General features: G+C 51.3%; 1 protein-coding gene across 1 annotated transcript; it reads left to right on the forward strand.

Moving 5' to 3' along the window:
• Positions 1-1,246: 1,246 nt before the first annotated feature.
• Positions 1,247-6,485, forward strand: CTRB2 (chymotrypsinogen B2). Its single transcript, XM_047791016.1, has 7 exons — positions 1,247-1,298; positions 3,481-3,584; positions 3,697-3,776; positions 3,882-3,960; positions 4,201-4,381; positions 5,450-5,583; positions 6,269-6,485. The coding sequence occupies exons 1-7, from the start codon at positions 1,247-1,249 to the stop codon at positions 6,428-6,430; spliced, it is 792 nt and encodes a 263-aa protein (XP_047646972.1). The 3' UTR covers positions 6,431-6,485.
• The last annotated feature ends 16,787 nt before the right edge of the window (positions 6,486-23,272 follow it).

Consider the following 23,272-nt stretch of genomic DNA (forward strand, 5'->3'; position numbering starts at 1 on the left):
ACCCCTAGCCTAGGAACCTCCATATGCCGTGAGTGTAGCCCTAAAAAGCAAATAAATAAATAAATAAAATAAAATAAAATAAAAAGGCCTCTTTTAAGCTACCTGCTTCAGTGAATGAAAGAAAAACAATTACCCATGCCTGGAATTCACTGTGGATCCCTTGTGCTCAGAGCCACGCGGACACCCAGCCGCGACACTCCTGGGGACCACCAGCCTGTTAAAATATCAAAAAGCCTCAGACCCAGTTACCAAACAGCCGCTGGCCCCACCCTGTCTGTCCACCCCCAGTGGGGCTGCCTCCACCCTTCCCTACGGACAGGGCTGAGGGCCTCTGGGACCCTGTCCCTGTCACAGGCCCTGGCCCCGCTGGTCAGAGCTCGACTGTGGTTATATGTTTTGAACACCTGCCCTGCATAGAACCTACAGCTCTAAAGCAAAATGAAATTTACACCTCGGGGACAAAACGTCAAAGCTGATCAAGTCCAAATGAAGACCAGCGACCCTGCCCTGCGTGCTCTGACCAGCTTCTCCCTGGATGACCGTGGCCTTGGCAGCAGAGCCCCGACAGCCTTGGACCAAGACTCTGTTCATCCAGCACATTTTCCTTCTCAAACCGGCACATGAGTGAGGCCCAGGCTGGACTGCCCACAGCAGCAGTGCTTCCCAGACCCTCTCCTGGTTTCCAGGACCTACGGCATGCTTTTCTCGTTTGTTGGGGTCTCTCCCCAGGGTCTCAGCCCTGCCAGCACAGGGGTGTCATGTGCTCTGCAACTGTGGGTTTCCCAGGGCCCAGATCAGCCCATGGCCCAGGGGCGAGGAGGAACTCGTGCCCGTGGTGTGGACTCATCTGACCCCTACTTGTGGCCAACACATCGCCTGGCGTCTCACCCACATCTGTTCTGTTCCTTTCTTTTTTCTTTTCTGTCTTGTCTTTTCTGTCTTTCTGGCCTGGCCCACTGCGCCCTGGGGATGCCAGGTGTTGCTGCAGGTCCTGGGTGACACTGGGCCAGGGCAGCTGCCCTTTTCCCAGGGGCTGGGATGTTGCAGGCTGAGAGCCAGCTCAGGCTTTGAGCGGGGCTTGGTCCCCTCCCTTATCGCCCAAGGTCCCTGGAGAACAGGAGGGCAGCTCTCAGGCCTCTCTGGCTGGGCGGGGGCGGGGGGGGGGGGGTGCTGGGCAGCGCCTAGGGGTGCGGAGGATATAAAAGGAGCCCTGGGCCTGTGTCCAGCATCTCTCTGACCACCCAGCATGGCCTTTCTCTGGATCCTCTCCTGCTTCGCCCTCGTGGGCACCACCTTCAGTGAGTGTCAGGGCTGGGGGGCCAGCTGGGCCTGGGAAGAGGGGCTGAGGAGGAGGTCCCTGAGCTCCCTGGGGCCCCACCATCAGGCCCCATTGGGGGTGAGGGCTCTGTTGGGAGGGAGCCCAGGGCCTGGCCAGCAGGGTGATCAGAGCCCTCTTCCTTGCACCTTGGGCCTCACACCCTGACAGCCAGGCGAGCCTGCAGGGAGGAGAAGGGTCTTTCTGGACCTTTCTGAGCCCTGACACTCAGCACCAGGAGGATGGAAAAGGCCTGTCTGAGGTCCCAGTAGTGGCTCGAGTCGGGAGCTGTGGGCAGAGTGGGTGTGGTCGCAAGGAACTTCCCACGGCTTTTCCACCTGAGGTTTTTACTCCCTGTGCTGGGCACCTGCTAAACATTTTATTTTCTATTAACGAAAGAAATAGGAGTTCCCGATGGGGTTCAGCATTAACGAACCTGACTAGCATCCATGAGGACTCGGGTTCGATCCCTGGCACTGCTTACTGGGTTAAGGATCCGGTGTTGCTGTGAGCTGTGCTATAGGTCACAGATGTGGCTCGGATCTGGCAGCTACAGCTCCGATTCTACTGCAGGCCTGGGAACTTCCACATGCCATGGGTGTGGCCCTAAAAGGCAAAAAAGAAGAAGACGGGAAGGAGAAAAAGAAATAGTACAAAATACTGAAAATCCTGTACACCCATGTACTTCCAGTGGGCTTTAGCAAATGTTATCTTTTTCCCCGATTTGCTTCAGGTATTTCTTTTTAAACCCTGAAACAGGTGTTCCCAGCATGGCTCAGTGGAAACAAATCTGACTAGCATCCATGAGGACGCAGGGTCAATCCCTGGCCTCCATCAGTGGGTTAAGGATCCGGCATTGCCGTGAGCTGTGGTATAGGTCACAGACACGGCTCAGATCCTGAGTTGCTGTGGCTGTGGTGTAGGCCGGCAGCTGTAGCTCCGATTCGACCCCTAGCCTGGGAACCTCCATATGCTGAGGGTGTGGTGCTGCAAAGCAAAAAGCAAAAACAAAAGCAAAAACTCTAAGACAGATTCAGCCGAAGACTCCACTCCGCTCCTCCAAGGGTGATCCCTATGCTGATAGCGCTGTGTATCACTTCTGGGCGGGTTTTCACAAATGTCCTACATATTCATAAATCCATAAACACGGTGTAACATTGGTAAAAATTGACAGGAACGGTACTATTTGCTACATCAGGTTTATGACCTGCCTTCTGCCTTTTTCCACCCACAGTTGTTGTTGTTTTTTTTTTTTTTTTAAGGCCTGCACCCATGGCATATGGATGTTCCCAGGCTAGGGGTCAAATTGGAGCTGTAGCTGCCAGCCTACACCACAGCCACACCAGCGTGGGATCCAAGTGGGGTCTTCTATCTACACCACAGTGCACAACAACACCGGATCCTTAATCCACTAATTATTTTAGGACTGCACCCACGGTATAAGGAAGTTCCCAGGCCAGGGGTTGAATTGGAGCTGCAGCTGCCGGTCTACACCACAACCACAGCCACAGCCACGTGGGATCCAAGCCACATCTGCAACCTATGCTGCAGCTCACGGCAACACTGGATCCTTAGCCCAAGGAGCGAGGCTAGGGATTCAACTTCCACCCTCATGGATACTACTTGGGTTCTTAACCTGCTGAGCCACAAGGGGAACTCCTGAGTTTATCGAATTTTAATTCCATACCCTCCGGGCCCACCAGCCTAATGGGTGAGGTTTGACTTGTGAGATTAGAGTGTTTGCTCCTCTGTGAGCATCAGGGAGTCAGTGACTGAATCTGAGACCTCACAGCAAGGCAGGCTGGGCCCAGGATTCCAGGCAGGACCGTCTGGTTTCTCAGCCTGCTTTCTGCTCCTTCAGCAGGTGGCCCCGGTGGGAGTGAGGTCAGCCCCTTCTCTCTGAATCCCTGGGAGGACGGCTGAAGTCAAGAGGCTGTGCTGTGGTGGTGGCGGGGGGGGGGGGGGGGGGGGGGGGGGGGGGGGGGGGGGGATGCCGGGGGCCACGGGAGGGCGGTGCCAGGAGAAGATTTTTGGAGGTGGGGGGGAGTGTGGCCGCGGGCTCCGAGCTGCGCGGGGGTGGGGATGAGGCGCGTACAGAACCCAGGATTTCTGCAGACGGGCTCTGGGCCTCAGCCCTCCTCCATCTCCCCGACGCCCGCCCTCAGGCTGCGGGGTCCCCGCCATCCGGCCGGTGCTGAGCGGCCTGTCCAGGATCGTCAATGGGGAGAACGCTGTCCCCGGCTCCTGGCCCTGGCAGGTGTCCCTGCAGGTGAGCGGGGCGGGGCGGGGGAGGGGGGCGCGGGCATCGTCGGGCCGGGGGCTCTGCCGGGTCAGTGTTGCTGGTGTCTGGCCGGCGCTGACCCTCCCCCATCTTCCTCCAGGACCGCACCGGCTTCCACTTCTGCGGGGGGTCCCTCATCAGCGAGGACTGGGTCGTCACCGCTGCCCACTGCGGGGTCAAGTGAGGGCGGGGCGCCGGGTTCTGCTTGGGCTCCATTCTGGGGTGGGGGAGGGGAGCAGGGCCCAGGCTCGGTCCTTAACCCCCCACCCCCCGTGATTCCCCCAGAACCTCCGACGTGGTGGTGGCTGGGGAGTATGACCAGGCCTCAAACGCGGAGGACATCCAGGTCCTGAAGATCGCCAAGGTTCGCACGCCCAGCCCGCTCGGCCTGGCAGGGGGGTCAGCCGCGGGGCTGGGGGCCGGGACAGAGGGGAGACGAGCCTCCCCTCCCTTGAGAGACCGGAGCCCAGTGACACGGCCCGGCTTTAGCATTCTCACTCCAGGCGCCTCGAGCCCGTGTCCTCTGGGTGGGCTGCCAGGAAGGAATTTGTCTCCACGGATGTACCCCAGGATCTCACCTCGTCCTTCTGGACGCCACCCGTAGGTTTTCAAGAACCCCAATTTCAGCCTGCTCACCGTGCGCAACGATATCACCCTGCTGAAGCTGGCCACACCCGCGCGCTTCTCCCGGACCGTGTCCGCCGTGTGCCTGCCCAGCGCCTCCGACAACTTCCCCGCCGGGACGCTGTGCGCCACCACCGGCTGGGGCAAGACCAAGCACAACGGTGAGCGGCCGGGGCGGGCTGGGAATGCCCGAGCGCAGGAGTCTTGGCGGGGGGGAGGGAGGGGGGGGGGGGGACACGCATATGGCTCTTTTAAAGTGTCTTGGTCTGGAGTTCCCGTTGTGGCGCAGTGGTTAACGAATCTGACTAGGAACCATGAGGTTGCAGGTTCGATCCCTAGCCTTGCTCAGTGGGTTAAGGATCCAGCATTGCCGTGAGCTGTGGTATAGGTCACAGACGCCGCTCGATCCTCCGTTGCTGTGGCTCTGGCTTAGGCCGGTGGCTACAGCTCCGATTAGACCCCTAGCCTGGGAACCTCCACATGGCGCCAGAGCGGCCCTAGAAAAGGCAAAAAAAAAAAAAAGCTTTGGTCTAATTTCTATACAGCCATCAATCTTTCCATTTCTTAATTTAAAATCCTTAGTTAAAACCCCACCAAACATGAATTACAATGAGGTTGAATAAACCGTGCGCAGACGGTTTCTGAAGACACACCCGAGTACCAGCCCTCATCGCCCTCTCTCACCTGCAGGGAGGTGGACGGCCCACGTCCCTCCAGACTGAGGAGGGGAGGGTGCGGCCGGCGCCCCCGAAGTCGGGGCCCCGAGTCCAAGGTCCAGGTCAGGGCCAGGCCTGAGCCTGCGGGTCTCCCCTCCCGCCCCCCCATCCTGGCTCCGCCTGAGGTTCTTCCACCCCCGCCCCCACGGGACCTCCCGCAGGACAGGAGCTGCCAGGAAAGGGCAGCAGGAGGCTCCATCGCGGGTCCCCTCCAGTGGCCCCAGGCCGAAGGCCCTCCAATCCCCTTCGCTGGGCAGGAAGGCACGGCCCCTCCGCCCTCACACGGTGGGGCACAGCGGGCTGGGAGGCAGGGCTGGATTGCTGGGCTGGGCTGGAAGCACGGGCACCCTGCCTGGGGTGGAGCCGGAGGGGACCCCGCCCCAGGCGCTTTGAAGGTGTCAGGGAAGGTGCGGAGCTCCTGGGGACGGAGCAGGAGGACCACGCAGGGGGAGGGCGGGGCTCAGGCGGCCGCTGGCACGAGGGGCCCTGAGCCCGCGTCCTCTTTCCCTCCAGCCCTCAAGACCCCCGACAAGCTGCAGCAGGCCGCCCTGCCCATCGTGTCCAGCGCCGACTGCAAGTCCTACTGGGGCAGCAAGGTCACGGACGTGATGATCTGTGCTGGCGCCAGCGGCGTCTCCTCCTGCATGGTAGGGTCATTGAATTGGCATCCCCCCCCCTCCCTTCAGGCCAGGAGGCCCGCTGCTCTCTGGGCACCATCCGTGGAACCTCACCCTCTGCCCTCACCCCTCCAGTGGAGGCCTGGACCAGCACTAACAGATGCCCCTGGGGAGGGCTGGCTCTGGCCAGGCTGGCGTGGGGCCTCCCAGGGTATGTAATGTCCCGCGGAGCCCGTGAGCTGGATGTCTTCGGCCCATTCTACAGACAGTATCAGGCTGAGAGAATGAGCCCTTGCCCCAGGTCCCCAGGAGGGGGTGGCGGGGCTGGGGCTGCCGTATTTTTTTTCCCTGCCTTTTTTTTTTTTTTTTTTTGGTAGGGGGGCTACACTCATGGTATTTGCAAGTTCCTAGGCTAGGGGTTGAATCAGAGTTGCAGCCGCCGGCGTACACCACAGCTCATGGCAATGCTTGATCCTTAACCCACTGAGTGAGGCCAGGGATCAAACCCATATCCTCATGGATGGTAGCAGAATTCGTTTCTGCTGAGCATGACAGGAACTCCCAGGGGACTTCCATTAAAGCAGATCGAGGTGTCTCATGGACGGCCACTGGGCACCCCCTTGTCCTTGCACCCTGGACTCTGCCAGGTCAGGACACACTAGGGCCCTGGAGCCCTCTGTTCAGGCTGGGACACAAGTCCTTTCTCCTCCTGCAGGGCGACTCTGGTGGCCCCCTGGTCTGCCAGAAGAATGGAGCCTGGACCCTGGTGGGCATTGTGTCCTGGGGCAGCAACACCTGCTCCACCTCCACACCAGCTGTGTACGCCCGTGTCACCGCGCTCATCCCCTGGGTGCAGCAGATCCTGGCCAACAACTGAGCCTGTGGCTCCTGCCAGCCCAAGCCCCAGAAGCCTTAATAAAAGCGTCTGTACAGAATCACCCTCTGCACGTGTCTCCCTATGTGGCCTGGGGGACGTGGGACGCAGTGGTCCCCATCACCCATCAAGGGGAGGTGTTCCTGCTCCTTTCCAGCTGCAGGTACCCCAGTAAACCCCCTGTCTCAGGAAGCTGAGTCTTTGTATCTTATCCTGGGGTAGAACCCAGGTCCTAATTCCTGGAGCCAGTTTGATCTGTGGAGCTCTCTGGAAGGCAGGAGTCTTGCCAGCCTGTGCAGTCCCTGGAGATGGGCCTTGAGCAGACAGGGGAGGGCTGTGGAGATGGCCTTTCTGTCCCCCTTGGCTCTTCACCCCCACATTTGTGCATGACCCTTTATCCCGAGGACACACCTGTACTCGCTGCTGTAAATAGGCCTGGGCAGGCATCCATCACCGCAAAGCTCTGGCTATGGGGGAGAAGCACACAGAATTACATTCCCATTTTATCCTCCCACAGCCAGGCCTATAGCCTCTGCCATCAGTTAGGGCACACACCTGTCACCTCAGTTTACTTTATCCTCTCCCAGGTTCCGTATCTCCAGTGTTTCCCTCTTTTTTTTTTTTCTTTCATTTTTTTCACTTTTGGCTGCCCTGTATCATACAAATCTGAGCCACAGCCTCAGCCTAAGCTGAAGCTGTGGCGACACCAGACCCTTAACCCACTGTGCCAGGCTGGGGATCGAACCCGCGTCCCAGCACTCTCAAGATGGTGCCAGTCCCATTGCACCACCGGGAGCTCCCAGTGTTTCCCTCCTGAGTTTCCTCTAGAGCTCGCAGGAGGCAGCTGGTAGTCATACTAACTGGGCATCTGGGAAGGAATGGCCTCCTTTCTGCGTTTCCCTTTCAGTATCCATCCTAAAAGCGCCCTCTTCCTGGTGGGGATTTTATATGTTCTGATGGTGGGTCTTAGTATGTTGAAATACACATACAATTTAATTACTAAGGACATGGAAAAAAAGCCAAAAAAAAAAAGGGAAAGGAAGAAAAAAATAAGAGAGAAGCGTTGGGCAGACCAGTGGGCATGATGTAAATTATTTAAAGCCTGATATTTTAAGGAACACTGTGGGTTTGGGGTGGGAGGACCACTCAAACTTGGAGAGCAAAGTACATATTTTTGTATCTACATTAAAACCATTTACATGCAAATCAATGTGGGATGTGATCGGTATAAAAATAGAGTAGCAAGGAGTTCCTGTCGTGGCTCAGTTGTTAACGAACACGACTAGTATCCATGAAGACGCGGGTTCGATTCCCGCTCTCAGTGGGTTAAGGATCCGGCATTGCCCTGAGCTGTGGTGTAGGTCGCACATGTGTAGGTCGCACACGTGTCTCGGATTCCGCATTGCTGTGGCTATGGCAGAGGCCAGTGGCTACAGCTCCGGTTGGACCCCTAGCCTGGGAACCTCCACATGCCGCGGGTGCGGCCCTAAAAAGACAAAAATAAAGGAGTAGCAAGCACAAACCTGCTAGTTACCTTTTCACTTACTAGCAAGACCTGCCTTCACCTCTGCCAACCATCCCTCCGAGCTGCCTGTCTGAAAACCTCAGTTGCAGGATAAGGTTGCCACCTCGTGGCCGATGTGAAAACTGTAAGGCTGTTCTGGCCTGACTTCATTCTAATCCAGTGCTATGCAAAAGAGATGTAATGTGAGCCGAATGGATGATTTTAGATGATCTGATAGCCTTTCTGAGTCAGAAGAAGTAGAATTAATTTTATTAATATATATTTTAATTCAATATACACCAAATTTCATCATTTCAGCTTTTTTCTTTTTTGGTCTTGTTAGGGCGGCACCCAGGGCATATGGAAGTTCCCAGGGTAGGGGTCCAATCAGAGATGCAGCTGCCGGCCTACTCCATAGCCACGGTCATAGCCACGCGAGATCCAAACTTCATCTGCAACCTATACCTCAACTTGCAGAAATAGCAGATCCTTTAACCCACTGAGCGAGGCCATGTATCCTCATGGATGCTAATTAGGTTCTTAACCCACTGAGCCAGGCCATGTATCCTCATGGATACTGGTTAGGTTCTTAACCCACTGAGCCACAATGGGAACTCCTCAACATGTTTTAAAATTATTAATGGCATAGTTACCATTCATTCTTTTTTCTCACACGGTCTTTAACATCCAATGTGTACTTTGCACTTAAGGCACATCTTAATCAGGATGCTAAATTTTCAACAGGAATACATGATCTGTATTTAAATTTCATAAAATTTGCAGTTGAAAAAGTAGTTTTTGGAGGATGCGAGTTTGATCCCCGGCCTCTCTCAGTGGGTTAAGGATCCAGCTGTTGCTGTGAGCTGCGGTGTACGTCACAGATGTGGCTTGGATGTGGCTGTGGCTGTGGTGTAGGCCAGTGGTGGCAGCTGCAGCTCATATTCGACTCCTAGCCTGGGAACGCCATAGAAAAAGTAGTTTTGTATATAAGTTGTTTCAAACATACTTAAATTGTTTTCAATTAGGTGCTACACTGCAAAGTGTAAATAAATAAAAAGTTCCACAATTGGGAGCTCCCCCTGTGGCACAGTGGGTTAAGGACCCAGGTCACAGCTGTGGCTCGGATTTGATCTCTGGCCTGGGAACTTCCATATGCGTGGGTGCCGCGACCAAAAGAAAAGAAGTTCCAGGATTAATGGAGAGTCTATCTCAGATTGCAAACAGATTCACCATAGGGCAGGATCTTACCCTTCCGGGGCTGCCCCCCACAGCATTCTTGCTTTGCGTTAGACACACTGCGTGCCCCCAACCTTCTTTGTCCACAGATGACCTAGCGCCCTACTTATCTGAAATGTCTGGACCGATCACGAAGAGCATGGTCATCATTCACATCTGGAGACTGTCCCACCACGGAGTCAGCATCTGTACCCACAGCTAATGCATCCCGTGAGGCGCGGCCTGGCCCCCCACCCCCGGGACTGGCTGACGCCCCAGGTGCAGAGTTTTGTCAGCAGCTGTCACGCCTCACTGGCACTTTCCTCAGCTGCAGAGAATCATCCTGATAAAGGTCCTGCCTCGCTTCTGGGCGGCCCCCGTCCCTGATTGGTCCGTGAGGTTTTAAAGCCTCAGTTCGCCCTCTGCCCACCCTGCGTCCATCCCCTCCCTTCCCAGGTGTGGGCCCTGGAAGTGCTCCCTGATAAGCTTCCTGGTGCTACTCTTCATCTCAGGCTTTGCTGTTGGTACCAGGAGTGGGCCCCCCAAGCAGACGCTAGGATGGGATTCTGGAGTTGGACCCGCGTGCTGCCCGCTGGCAGTGAGGAGTCCTTCACCCCTTGGCAGGCGAAGCACCACCTGTGGCACAAGGTAACAATGAAATTGCTGAAACTTCCACAAACCGGGATGATGTTTGCTGGGAGGGAATTGACTAGGAGTTTGAGAAATGCAGGGGGAGGGAGGCGCTGTACGGATGGTGAGACGGCGTGGCTGTTGCCAGGCACAGTTCAGGCTTTGGAAAAAGAAGAGAAAAAGCTGCGAGTGATTTATAGGCAGTTTAAAAGCTAGGCCTGGGGAGTTCCTTGGTGGCCGAGTGGTTGGGATTCGGTGCTTTCCTTGCTGCAGCCCAGGTTCAATCCCTGTCTGGGAGCTGAGAACCCACATGAAGCAGCTGCATGTTGTGGCAAAAAAAAAAAAAAAAAAAAAAAAAAAAAAAAGCCAAGTGTGAAGGCCAAAGAGCCTCGTTGGGATCCCGGGAAGAGAAAGGTAAGGACGGGGTCTGGGATGCAGTCCTAGAGGAGCTAAGCTCCAAAGGTTATGCCCTCCACCTGGACAGGCCTGCTAGTCATTGACACCCACCCGCCCACCAGGCCATGAACACGTGCAGGGTCTCAGAGAGGAAAGAAGCCAAGTCCCGCGGGAGTGGCAGGACCTCATCAGCAAGGCCACCTGAGCCCTGGATCAAGTCGGGGGAAAAACAGAAAATCAGGGAAGGAAATGCTTATCAGCTGGGGGCCCTCTCCCAGGATATTGGGATTTAAGGCTCTGATCAGCCCCCTCCCTCCCCGCCCCGGGGTGGGTGCCAACCTCGTGCCCAGGTGGCTCCCAGAAGCCAGGACCCAGCCCCGGAGCACAATCAATGAGGGAGAAAAGCCAGAATGACCGCGTGAGCTGGTGGAAGAAGGGATTTGAGGCTGAGAGAAGGGAGTCTGGTAAGAGGTGGTGGCGGCAGGACGGCCAGTGGGTGACTGTTGCACTGGAAGGCCTGGAAGATGCTGGAAGGAGTGTGCTGGCGGGAGGGGCACTAGCCTGGCTGAGACATTGGTCCACGGCTCCCCTCGCTAGGCCCGCATGGACGGCGGGAGGGTGCTGTTAGGATGAGGAGGGGCAGCCGGGGTCTGGAGATGCTCAGAAGGGCCTGGAGGCCCTGGGGCAGCAGAGACAGACGGCTAGCAGGGCTCCTGCGCAATCGGTGCCATCAAAAGCAGTCAAGGGCGGTGGCCAACCGGCCAAGTGGCCTCGGGAACCTTGGCCTTCGGCAGCAGCTCACCTCCACATCAGGCCTCCTTTGTCGCAACCAGAGTTGGCTGCTTCCTCCTCCGAGACCCCACCGCCTTAATTCCCCTCTGCTGGAAACAAACTTGGTTCTCCCAGCCTCACCGGTCTCCAACTTGACGGTGGGCTTTGCTGGCAGGATCCCTTCCTCCTGACCCCACGGTGCAAGGCTCTTAATCACGAGCAGAGGTTCTCAAGGTGGGGTTTTCAACCCAGCAGCTGCCCTGTCCTGGCGGAGTGGGCCGGCTCCTTATTTAGTCATGGGACTGGGAGCGTGTTTATTTGACAGTCATTTTTGTTTTTTTCAATTAAGGTATAGTTGATTCACAGTGCCATGCCAGTTTCTGCTGCACAGCATGGCGACTCAGTCATACATTATATTTTTATTTTTAAAAAATTAAAAAAATGTTTAGTATTGTTGATTTGCAGTATTCTATCAATTTCTGCTATACAGCCAAGTGACCCAGATATATACATATGCACATTCTTTTTCTCATGTTATCTTCTATCAGGTTCCATCACAAGTGATTGGATATAGTTCCCTGGGCCGTACAGCAGGATCTCATTGCTTATCCATTCCAAATGCAATAGTTTGCATCTACTCACCCCAAGCTCCCAGGCCATCTCAATCCCTTTCCTTCCCTTTGGCAACCACAAGTCCATTCTCCATGGCCATGAGTTTACTTATTTTCTGTAGATAGATTCACTTGTGCCATATATTTGATTCTACATATAAGTGACATCATATGGTATTTCTCTGACTTCACTTAGTATGAGAGTCTCTAGTACCATCCTTGTTGCTGAAAATGGCATTATTTTGTCCTTGTTTATGGCTGAGTAGTATTCCACTGTGTATATGTGCCACATCTTCTTAATCCATTCATCTGTTGATGGACATTTGGTTCCATGTCTTGGCTAATATATATGGTGCTGCAATGAACATAGGGGTGCATGGATCTTTTTGAGTCATGGTTTTCTCTGGATAGATGCCCAGGAGTGGGACTGCTGGATCACATGGTAGTTCTCTTTTTAGTTTTCAAGGACTCTCATAGTGGTTGTACCAGTTTACATTCCTACCAACAGTGTAAGAAGGTTCCCTTTTCTCCACACCTCTCCAGCATTTGTTATTTGCAGACTTATTAATGATGGTCATTCTGACCAGTGTGAGGTGGTACCTCATTGTAGTTTTGGTTTGCATTTCTCTAATAATTAGTGATGGTGAGCATTTTTTCATGTGTCTGTATGTCTTCTTTGGAGAAATGTCCATTTAGTTCTTCTGCACATTTTTCGGTTGGGTTGTTGGTCGTTGAGTTGTATGAGCTGTTTATATATTTTGGAGATTAAACCCTTGTTGGTTGCATCATTTGCAACTGTTTTCTCCCGTTGTGCAGATTTGTCTTTTTGGTTTATTATGGTTTCCTTTGCTTGCAAAATCTTGTAAGTTTGATTAGGTCCCATTGGTTTATTTTTGATTTTATTTCTTTTGCCTTGAGAGACTGACCTCAGAAAACATTGATATGGTTGATGTCAGAGAATGTTTGGCCTATTTATCTTTCTAGGAGTTTTATGATGTCTTGCCTTAGGTTTGGGTCTTTAAGCCATTTTGTGTTGACTTTTGCGCAGGGTGTGAGGGTGTGTTCTAGTTTCATTGATGAGCTTGAGTGGGGTCCTTCGGGCCGAGCTGTCGGTATATAGATTAGTGGCTGAGTGTGGTTCTCGGGGAGAGAGCCGCGGGTCGTGGGTTATCGCGCCCCGTGTGGGGTAAGACCATGACTTGTAGCTTTCTCGGCACGTTCTGATCTCCAACTTTGGTTCAAGTCTACCAGGCAGAGAGTTTCTTCCCCCCTTTCAGACACTCCCTGTGCCAGTGATGGATCCCCAGGCAATGAATTCTACTTGCTATGAATGGGAAGGGGAAGGTAGTTTCATTTGCCAGCCCTTGTAGCCGCTGCACACAGGAGAGCAGCCGGCGGCGTGGAGATGGGCCCTCGGCTGTCAGAGTTTGAGAAGAAGTGATCTTGCCTTAAATTGGCGGCCTTCTGGCCTGGGGGACACGCAGTGATAAGGGGTCATTTGGACTTGCTGCCCTCATTCAGGTTGCCAGTGTGAAGGAGACAGTGAAATGAGGGGAAAATCGTAGTGGGGGGGAAGTGGAGTCAGGGGGCGAAATAAAAAGGACACTGTCTTGTAGTTCCCCTCATGGCTCAGTGGTTAACGAATCCGAACCATGAGGTTGTGGGTTCGATCCCTGGCCTTGCTCAGTGGGTTAAGGATCCGGCGTTGCCATGAGCTGTGGTGTAAGTCACAGATGCGGCTTGGATCCCTCGTTTCTGTGGCTGTGGTGTAGGCTTGGCAGCTACATTCCGGATTAGACCCCTAGCCTGGGAACCTCCATATGCTGCGGGAGCAGCCCTAGAAAAGGCAAAAATACAAAAAAAAAAAAAAAGACACTGTCTTGGAGGATAAATGCTTGAAGATGCCAGAGGTGAGAGAGTGTGGAATTTGGGGGGTGGACAGTCATTGGGGTGAGGGGTAAGAAGGCCCAGGGGGCGAGAATCGGGCAAGATGGGATCCCGGGGTGAGTGCTCGGTCCCTCTCGAGGACCACTTGCCTGGAAGCAACCTCAGGAGGCCACTGTGGTGCTGGCGGAGGCCAGCCGCCTGGGGGAGGCAGCCCCCATGGATCTTCCAGGGGAGACTGTGCCAGAGAGCCCGCTGTGGACTCTGCTGGAGGCGGTGGGTGCCCAGCTCAGAGTCGGTGATGCTGGGGATGCAAAGAGACGAGGCACATGGAGGCAGGAGGGAGCCTGTGTCGCGGGCGCTCTGGGCGGGGGTCGTGTGGTGGTTCCCGGGTCAGCGGCGAAGAGGAAACCCATCAGACCTCAGTGCAGGGTCCCCCCGGGGATCCTGTCCGCTCTGGCGGCCTCCCCGGTTCCATTTGGGAGCAGAGAGGAGGCAACCATCTGTCAACATCTTGGCAGCCGCCAAGGAGAGGAGGGTCCCCTCACTTGAGCCCGGGTGTCCAGGTGCGCGTTCCTGTGGAGCCCAGGTCATGTGGGCCCACTTGGCAAGCAGGTTAGGAGGCCTCAGGGTGTCCGTGATGGTGTTGCAGATGCTTGTGGAGCAGAGGGGTCCGGGCATACGGAAACGTGTCACGGAGAGAACAGGGCCCTGCACATCCCTTCCACGTCCGGGTGCCCTGCACAGGCTTGCCTTCCAGGAGAAAAGTGTCCCTTAGCCATCAACCAAACCGTGAGGCCCTTAGCAACAGCCTGGGAGTCTGCGGAGACGTGGGTCTGGAAAGGCACCCCCCTTATGACCTACCTCTGGGCTCGGTGAACAGCGGCCAGTCCTGCCTGCTGGGCTGAGCTGGAGCGCCCTCCTCCACTGGAGGTGCCCAAGGCCAGCGGAAGTGGCCTCCAGGGAGTGCGTGGCCCCCTGGGGTGGCGCTGCCACCTCTGAGGAGCACTGACTCCCTGTCCAGCTGAGACACTTGGTCCGGAGGAGGCTTCCCAGGGAGCCAGACCAGGAGCAAGCAGGGGCCGCCGGGCCTTCCTCGAGGCTCTGGGGCAGGGGCTGAGAGTGGGGGGAGCCATGTCCTCCAGGAACTGGGAAAGGCCTTGGGCATCAGGTGTAGCCCCACCTGAAAGCATTTCCATTTTACCCAAGAGGCAGGAATGGCTGAGCTTCTGCTGGGAGGCGGCTCCAACCCAGGACATGGCAGGGACTTGTGTGCACAGTACACGCAGACCTTGGAGATGCTGCGGGTGCCATTCCATTGCAGTCCAGTGATTTTCGGAATAAAGTGAGTCACACGAGTTTGGGGTTTTCTAGTACATATGAAAGTTATGTTTTCATGTATTTATTTTTCCTCATTTGAAAAAGTTTTATTGAAATATGGTTGATTTCCAATGTTGTGATAATTTCTGCTATACACAAAATGATTCAGTTATGCATATACACACATCCATTCTTTTTTTTGTGTGTGTCTTTTTGCTGTTTTCTTGGGCCGCTCCCGCGGCATGTGGAGGTTCCCAGGCTAGGGGTCCAATCAGAGCTGTAGCCACTGGCCTACGCCAGAGCCACAGCAACGCGGGATCCGAGCCGTGTCTGCGACCTGCACCACAGCTCACGGCAATGCCAGATCCTTAACCCACTGAGCAAGGCCAGGGATCGAACTGGCAACCTCATGGTTCCTAGTCGGATTCGTTAACCACTGAGCCACGACGGGAACTCCTATCCCTTCTTTTTCAGATTCTTTCCCCATATAGGTTATCATAGAACATTGGGTAGAGTTCCCTGTGCTATACAGCAGGTCCCCATGGGCCAGTCATTCCATATACCTCCGTGTGCATATGCCAGTCCCAAACCTCTCCCACTTGCAACCTGTTCCCTTTGGTAACTGTAAGTTTATTCTCAAAGTCTCTGAGTCTGCTTCTGTTCTGCAGTGAGTTTATTTGTATCCTTTTTAGATTCTACATATAAGTGATATCATATGATGTTTGTTTTTCTCTGACTTCACTTAGTATGATAATCTCTAGGTCCATCCATGTTGCCACAAATGGCATTATTTTATTCTTTTTTATGACTGAGTAATACTCCATTGTATATATGTACCATTTCTTCTTTATACAGCATACACATGGGTCTGGGTTTTTTGTGGGGTTTTTTGGCTTTTTGTCTTTTTAGGGCGGCACCCATGGCATATGGAGGTTCCCAGGCTAGGGGTCTAATCAGAGCTGTAGCTGCCAGCCTACACCACAGCCACAGCAATGCCAGATACCAGCCGTGTCTGCCACCTACGCCACAGCTCCCACCAGTGACAGATCCTTAACCCACTGAGTGAGACCAGGGATCAAACCCGCAACCTCATGGTTCCTGGTCAGATTCTTTTCTGCTGCACTACGGTGGGAACTCCTATGCTATGGGTCTTGTTTTTGTATCCATTCAGCCAATCTATGCTTTTTGGTTGGGACATTTAGTCCATTTACGCTTAAGATAAGTATTGATACATATGTTCTTATGGCCACTTTGTTAATTGTTTTGAATTTGGTTTTGTGATCTTTTTTCTTCCCTTTTTTTGTTTTCTTCTCGTGGTTTGGTGACCATCTTTGGTGTTGTGTTCGGATTGCTTTTTCTTCTTTGTGTATCTACTGCAGATTTTTGGTTTGCAGTTACCATGAGCTTTTGAATAGGAATCTATACATACCCGAGATTGTTTTTAAGTTGCTGGCGCCTTAATAGTAAATGCATTTCTAGGATCCTGTATTTGTACCCTCTTCTCACAATTGCTGGTTTGCGTATCTTATTTGTGTGTGGAAGATTTCCTACCTTTACTATATGTTTGCCTCTTAAAAGTTATATTTTTATAATGGAAACTAACACAACATTGTAAATGATGCTTCAATTTTAAAAATGATAAAAATGGAGTTCCCATCATGGCTCAGCAGAAACAAACTGAGTAGTAAACATGAGGATGCAGGTTCCGTCCCTGGCCTCGCTCAGTGGGTTAAGGATCTGTCGTTGCTGGGAGCTGTGGTAGAGGTCACAGACGTGGCTCGGATTTGGTATTGCTGTGGCTGTGGCATAGGCTGGCACTACAGCTCTGATTTGACCCTAGCCTGGGAACTTCCATATGCTGTGGGTGCGGCCCTAAAAAGACAGGAAAAAAAAGTTTTTTGCATTATATATTAAGTGTGGAATAGCATTATGTCTAAAAAATATAATCTTTTTTTTTTTTTTTGGCTTTTTATCTTTTAGGGCCACATCTGCGGCATATGGAGGTTCCCAGGCTAGGGGTCCAATGGGAGCTGTAGCCACCGGCTTACACCACAGCCACAGCAAGTCAGGATCCGAGCTGAGTCTGCAACCTACACCACAGCTGACGGCAACACCGGATCCTCAATCCACTGAGCGAGGCCAGGGATTGAACCTGCGTCCTCATGGTGCCAGTGGGATTTGTTAACTGCTGAGCCATGATGGGAACTGCTAAAAAATAGAATCTTGGAGTTCCTGTCGTGGCTCAGTGGTTAACAAATCCGACTAGGAACCATGAGGTTGTGGGTTCGATCCCTGGCCTCACTCAGTGGGTTAAGTATCCGGCGTTGCCGTGAGCTGTGGTGTAGGTTGCAGACTCAGCTCGGATCCTGAGTTGCTGTGGTGTAGGCTGGTGGCTACAGCTCTGATTAGACCCCTAGCCTGGGAACCTCCATATGCTGTGGGTGCAGCTCCAGAAAAGACAAAAAGACAAAAAAAATGTATATATATATATACACACATATACATACATAAAATCTTTATGCTTTAATTAAAAATACTTTATTACTGGATTTCCCTTGTGGCGCAGTGGGTTAAGGATCTGGCATTATCACCACAGTGGCACGGGTTGCTGTTGTGACACGAGTTCAGTCCCTGGCCCAGGAATTTCCACATGCCATAGGCAGGGCCAAAAAAATAAATAAATACTTTATCACTAAAAAATGCTAATCATTACCTGAGGCTTCAGCAAGTCATAATCTTTTTGCAATAGTAATATCACAGATCAGTGCTCACCATAACATATATATTAATAATGAAAAATTGCGAAATATTGTGAGCATCCCTAAAATATGTAAACACAAGATGAGCGCATCTGGTTAGAAAAATGATGCTAATAGATTCGCTTGATACGTTACCACAAAGCTTCAATTTGTAAAAAACACAGTATCTGCAGAGTGCAATAATGCAAAGCCCATTGCTACAAGCGCCTGTCATACTGGGTGGAGGCAGTGCCTTGGTCGCTAAGAGAGTCCGATAAGACGCTGAATGCTGGCACTCGAGGGGAGCGTATTTGCTGCTGGCTGGGGCAGGCGCTTAGTGCAAATCTGCATAGGAAGCCAGGTAGACTGGTGGTTGTTACCTGGCTCCAGGACTGATGTTTGCTCTTTGACTCAGGGAGGAGGGTTCTAAAGGTAAGGCTAGCTGGTCTAACTGCTGGGCACTTTCTCAAGCACACCGTGGCTGGCCCGGGTGGAAGTTTGTGATTTCGTGTAGAGGGTGAAAAATTAGCAGTGAGATGCCTCCAGAAGAGGAAAGGGCCTAATACATGCGTCTGAGTGTGGAAGCTGCTTTAATGGTGAGCACTTGGTGTTCAGTGGTTGGGGGAATTTCTCGGCCCTTGGAGCAGCAGGTGATGCCCAGAAACTTGACAGCTGAGGCTGGGCCTTGGATCTGGTAAGAGGCGATGCCATGTTGGTATAAGAAATCTCCGAGGGGGTGCCACTCACTGTACCACTTGCTCTGACAGTCGCCTCAGCATGATGTCATCACTGTAACGTCAAAAGGGTAGTTTTTCAATGGTAAACATAAACTGAATCCCTTCAGAAGTGGAAGCAAATTGGGCCTGAGGTTCCTCTGTGATGGGAGCAAAATAGAACATGAGAGTAGGTTGAAGACAGCAACAGAGGTTGCTCCTAGGATCTGTTGTATGACCTCAACCAGTTCTGTCATAGGAATCGGAGCCTTAATTGGGAGACCTGAGCATCGATGTTTCCGTGAGGCACCATCATTCCTGGCTGGCTTAGGTGCCGGCCAACTGGGGATATTGCTTGGGGGGTTGGTGGTCTGAAGACTGTCACTCGAGCATGTCTTTAATGACAGGGAGTGGGCTTTCAGTGCCCTGTTTGAGTCGGTATTGGGAGTGTTGATCATCTTGATGCAGAAGAAGAGTCACCCATGTCCAACTGGTGAGTCCCACCAGAAAGGCCAAGAGCTCTGGCTTGGTCTCTGGGACATGGTGTGGTGGCAACTGATGGATGCCTATGAGAGGAAAAGAAAGAACCTGGGCGGCCAGCACCAGTGGAGGCCAGCTGTTTGAGGTCATTGTCCCAGTAGTTACATCCAAATGGGTTTGTAAGCCTTTGATTGTTTTATAGACAAAGGACCTTCCTTTTGGGAATTTAGACAGTGACTTGGGTCCCAGTGCGAATTAGGACCAAAAAGGACTGAAATCTTGTCTCATTGGGCCACCAGAGTGGTACAGGGGCAACTGTCCTCAGGAGATGGGTCAGGCCCCAGAGAGCTGTTAGTTTTCTAGGATAGGGGCTTAGGTCGCTGCCAGGCTTGGAGGTTAGGAAGCGGGCAGAGGGAATATCCAGGACAGGCTCAGGGTTGGAAGGTGGCTGCGTGGCGAGAAGGTGGACAGCAGGATTTCCTGTCGTGGCTCAGTGGTAATGAATCTGACTAGTGACCGTGAGGACGCAGGTTTGAGCCCTGGCACTGCTCAGTGGGTTAAGGATCTGGCGTGCCGTGAGCTGTGGTGTAGCGGTGGTAGACATGGCTCAGATCTGGCCTTGCTGTGGCTGAGGTGCAGGCCTGGAGGCTACAGCACTGTTTCAACCCCTAACCTGGGAACTTCCATTTGCTGCAAGCGAGGCCCTAAAAAGACAAAAAAGAAGGAGAAGAAGAAGCAGCGGGTGGACAGCAGAGGCCGGGGGTAGCTGGAGAATGCATGTTTCAGGGCCTGGAGTTTAGAGACTGGCTGTCCAAAGGTCAAGTGGCCAGGTCCCCTGAGTTTGTGGAAGTGTCCCAGTGAAGGCTGGCCTAAGGACTCCCGTAAGGGACAACATGACGTTGGGGGTGTATCGAGGGGAAGGGTGGGAAGTGCTTTCTATTGGGGGAAAATTTGTTTGAGGGAGATGCTTCCAAGGCAAGGGGAGAGTAGAGGGCCATGAATGCATAAGCTAAAATAACAAAAGAGTCAGTTATTTCAACAAAAAACGTGTTTACTCCAGACCAGCAGAAACGTTGCACTTTGGGACATGCAACTACGGAAAACCGCATGTAAGCCCAATAAAACAAAAAAGAGGAGGGGAAGCTGGGAGGGGCTGCTAGAAGGAAAAAGTCCACTGGAGGAAACTGGGAATTTGAAGCATGGTGGCGGTTCACGGCTGAGATGGCAGTTTCTCATTGGCTGAGCCGTTGCCAGGCAAGGAGAAAACCTTCCTCCTAATGGCGGTGGTGCCTTCCGGTGGGAACTGCAAAGTCAGTGTCTTCCCGTCAAGAACTGTATTGAGTTGCCTTCGTGGCTCAGCGGTGAACCCGACTAGGATCCATGAGGATGCGGGTGGGATCCCTGGCCTCGCTCAGTGGGTTCAGGATCCGGCGTTGCCCTGAGCTGTGGTGTCGGTCACAAATGCAGCTCGGATCGTGCGTTGCTGTGGCTGTGGTGTAGACTGGCGGTTGTAGCTCTAATTAGACCCCTCGCCTGGGAACCTCCATATGCCACAGGTGAGGCCCTTAAAAGCCAAAAAAAAAAAAAAAAAAAAAAGATCTCTATGGAGGTGGAGTAGTGTGGGGGTGAGTGCTCCCCCTTCTGGCCTCCTGGCTCCATTTTAGTGAGGTTTCCCTCTGTTCATTTTCACAAGTCTTAAATATTTGGGCTTCTCGAGTTTCCATCGTGGCTCAGCGGAAGTGAATCTGACTAGCATCCATGAGGATGCAGGTTCGATCCCTGGCGTTGCTCAGTGGGTGAAGGATCCGGTGTTGTCGTGAGCTGTTGTGTAGGTCACAGATGTGGCTCGGATCTTGCATTGCTGTGGCTGTGGCATAGGCCAGCAGCTGTAGCTCTGATTCGACCCCTAGCCTAGGAACCTCTGTGTGCTGCAGGTGCGGCCCTAAAAAGACCAAAAAAAAAAAAAAAAAAAGTGTGTGGCCTTCCAATTGGGAATCTCTGTGTCTAGAAACCAGGTCAGTGTCCTCCAGTGCCTTTCGGATGGTTTCAGCAGTTCCAAGAAAACTCATCCTGCCGCCCTGTAATTAGGGAGAATGCCTGTGCAGAGAGTTGTCTGGACTCCGGGTCAAATGCGGCCTCTTCAGGGTTGGAAATGAAAGGGTCATTTGGGTCACTATGGTCATGGAAATAATAAATAAATCCATTTGTGATACTGTGATTTCACACACACAGTCTTTTTCTATAATTTACTTTTTATTAATTTTTTTCATTTTTAAACGTTTTATTAAAGTATAGTTGATTTACAGTGTTGTGATAATTTCTGTGTAGCTAAGTGATTCAGTTATACATATACACAGATCCCTTTTTTTTCCAGATTTTTTCCCCCATATATGTTATCACAGAACATTGAGTAGAGTTTCCTATACTACACAGCAGGTCCCCATTGACCATCCATTCCATATACAATAGTGTACATACACGCAATCCCAAACTCCCAGTCTGTTCCTCCCCCCAAGTGTCCCCTTCAGTAACCATAAATTTGTTTTCAAAGTCTGTGATTCTGTGTCTGTTTTGTAAATTAGTTCATTTGTATCATTATCTTAGATTCCATATATAGGTGATAGCATATGATGTTTGCCTTTCCCTGTCTGACTTACTTCACTTAGTATGATAATCTCTAAGTCCATCCACATCATTGCAAACAGCAAAATTTCATTCTTTTTTATGGCTGAGTAATATTCCATTGTATGTATGAACCACATCTTCTTTAGCCATTCCTCCATCAAAGGACATTAGGTTGCTTTCATGTCTTGGCTACTGTAAAAAGTGCTGCAGTGAACATTGGGGTGCATGTATCTTTTTTTTTTTAATTTTTTGAATTATTGTTTCCTCCAGGTGTATGCCCAGCAGTAGGATTGCTGGATCATATGGTAGCTCTATTTTTAGTTTTTTGAGGAAACTGCGTAGTGGTTATAACATTACCAACAGTAATAGTAGGGTTCTTTTTTCTCCACTCCCTCTCCAGCATTAATTGTTTGGCCATTCTGACTGTTAAGAAGCAATACCTCATTGCATCATTTCTCTAATAATTAGTGATGTTGAGCATATTTTCATGTATTTTTTTTTTGATCTGTATGTCTTTTTTTGAAGGAATGTCTATTTAGATCTAATGCTCATGTTTTGACTGGGACATTGGTTTTTTATATTGAGATGCATGAGTTGTTTGTATATTTTAGAGATTAATCCACTGAAGGTCTCTTTGTTTGCAAACGTTTTCTCCCATTCTGTGGGTTGTCTTTTCATTTCATTTATGGTTTCCTTTGTTTTGCAGAAGTTTTTAAGTTTAATTAGGTTCCATTTGTTTATTTTTTAGTTTATTTTCATTATTCTAGGAGGTGGACCGAAAAAGATGTTGCTACAATTTTTGTCAAAGAGTGTTCTGCCTGTTTTTCTCTAAGAGTTTTGTAGTATCTAGACTTAAATTTAGGTCTTTAATCCATTTTGAGTTTATTTTTGTGTATGGTGTTCAAGAGTGTTCTAATTTCATTCTTTAACATGTAGCTGTCCAGTTTTCCAGCACCACTTATTGAAGAGGCTGTCTTTTCTTGGTGATACATTCTTGCCTTCTTTGTCATAGGTTAGTTGACTATAGCTACATGGGTTTATTTCTGGGCTTTTTATTCTCTTCCATTGATCTATATTTCTTTTTTTACACCAGTAGCACACTGTTTTGATGACTATAGCTTTGTAGTATAGTCTTAATTCAGGGAGCCTGATTCCTCCAGCTCCATTTTTCTTTCTCAGGATTGCTTTGGCTATTAGGGTCTTGTATTTCCATACAACTTAAACCTTTTTTGTGTGTGCTAGTTCTGTGAAAAATGCCACTGCTAATTTGGTAGGGATTGCTTTGAATCTGTAGATTAACTTGGGTAGTAGAGTTATTTTGACAATATTGAGTCTTTGAATCCAAGAATATGGTACATCATTCCACCTGTGTCATCTTTGATTTTCTTGATCAGCTTCTTACAGTTTTCAGAAAACAGGCCTTTTGTCTCTTTGGGTAGGTTTATTCCTAGATATTTTATTCTTTTTTTTTTTTTTCTTTTTATAGCTGAACCTGCAGCATATGGAAGTCTCTGGGCTAGGGGTCGAATTGGAGCTGCAGCTGCAGTCTATGCTATAGCCACGGCAACACAGATCTGAACTGCATCTGCAGCCTATGCTGCAGTTTGTGGCAATGCTGGAAACTCAACCCACTAAGCGAGTCCAGGGATGGAATCTGCATCCTCATGGTTACTAGTTGGGTACTTTACCTGCAGAGTTACAGTGGGAAGTCCCAGTATTTCCTTCTTATTGATGAGATTGTAAATGGAATTATTTCCTTAATTTCTCTTTCTGATAATTCATTACTAGTTTATGAGAATGCAGGAGGAGTTCTGTTGTGGCTCAGTGGTAATGAACCCAACCAGTATCCATGAGGACGTGGCTTTGATCCCTGGCCTCGCTCAGTGGGTTAAGGATCTGGCTTTGCTGTGAGCTGCAGTGTAGGTCACAGCCACAGCCTGGATTTGGCATTGCTGTGG

This window comes from Phacochoerus africanus, chromosome 8, assembly GCF_016906955.1.
Source record: "Phacochoerus africanus isolate WHEZ1 chromosome 8, ROS_Pafr_v1, whole genome shotgun sequence".
Lineage (NCBI taxonomy): Eukaryota > Metazoa > Chordata > Mammalia > Artiodactyla > Suidae > Phacochoerus > Phacochoerus africanus.

Excerpts from the sequence above, each read along its gene's own strand:
- CTRB2 (XM_047791016.1), top strand. The coding sequence starts at position 1,247 with ATGGCCTTTCTCTGGATCCTCTCCTGCTTCGCCCTCGTGGGCACCACC. Across the intron at positions 1,299-3,480 it reads CCTCGTGGGCACCACCTTCA|GCTGCGGGGTCCCCGCCATC; the intron begins GTGAGTGTCAGG and ends GCCCGCCCTCAG. Across the intron at positions 3,585-3,696 it reads CCTGGCAGGTGTCCCTGCAG|GACCGCACCGGCTTCCACTT; the intron begins GTGAGCGGGGCG and ends ATCTTCCTCCAG.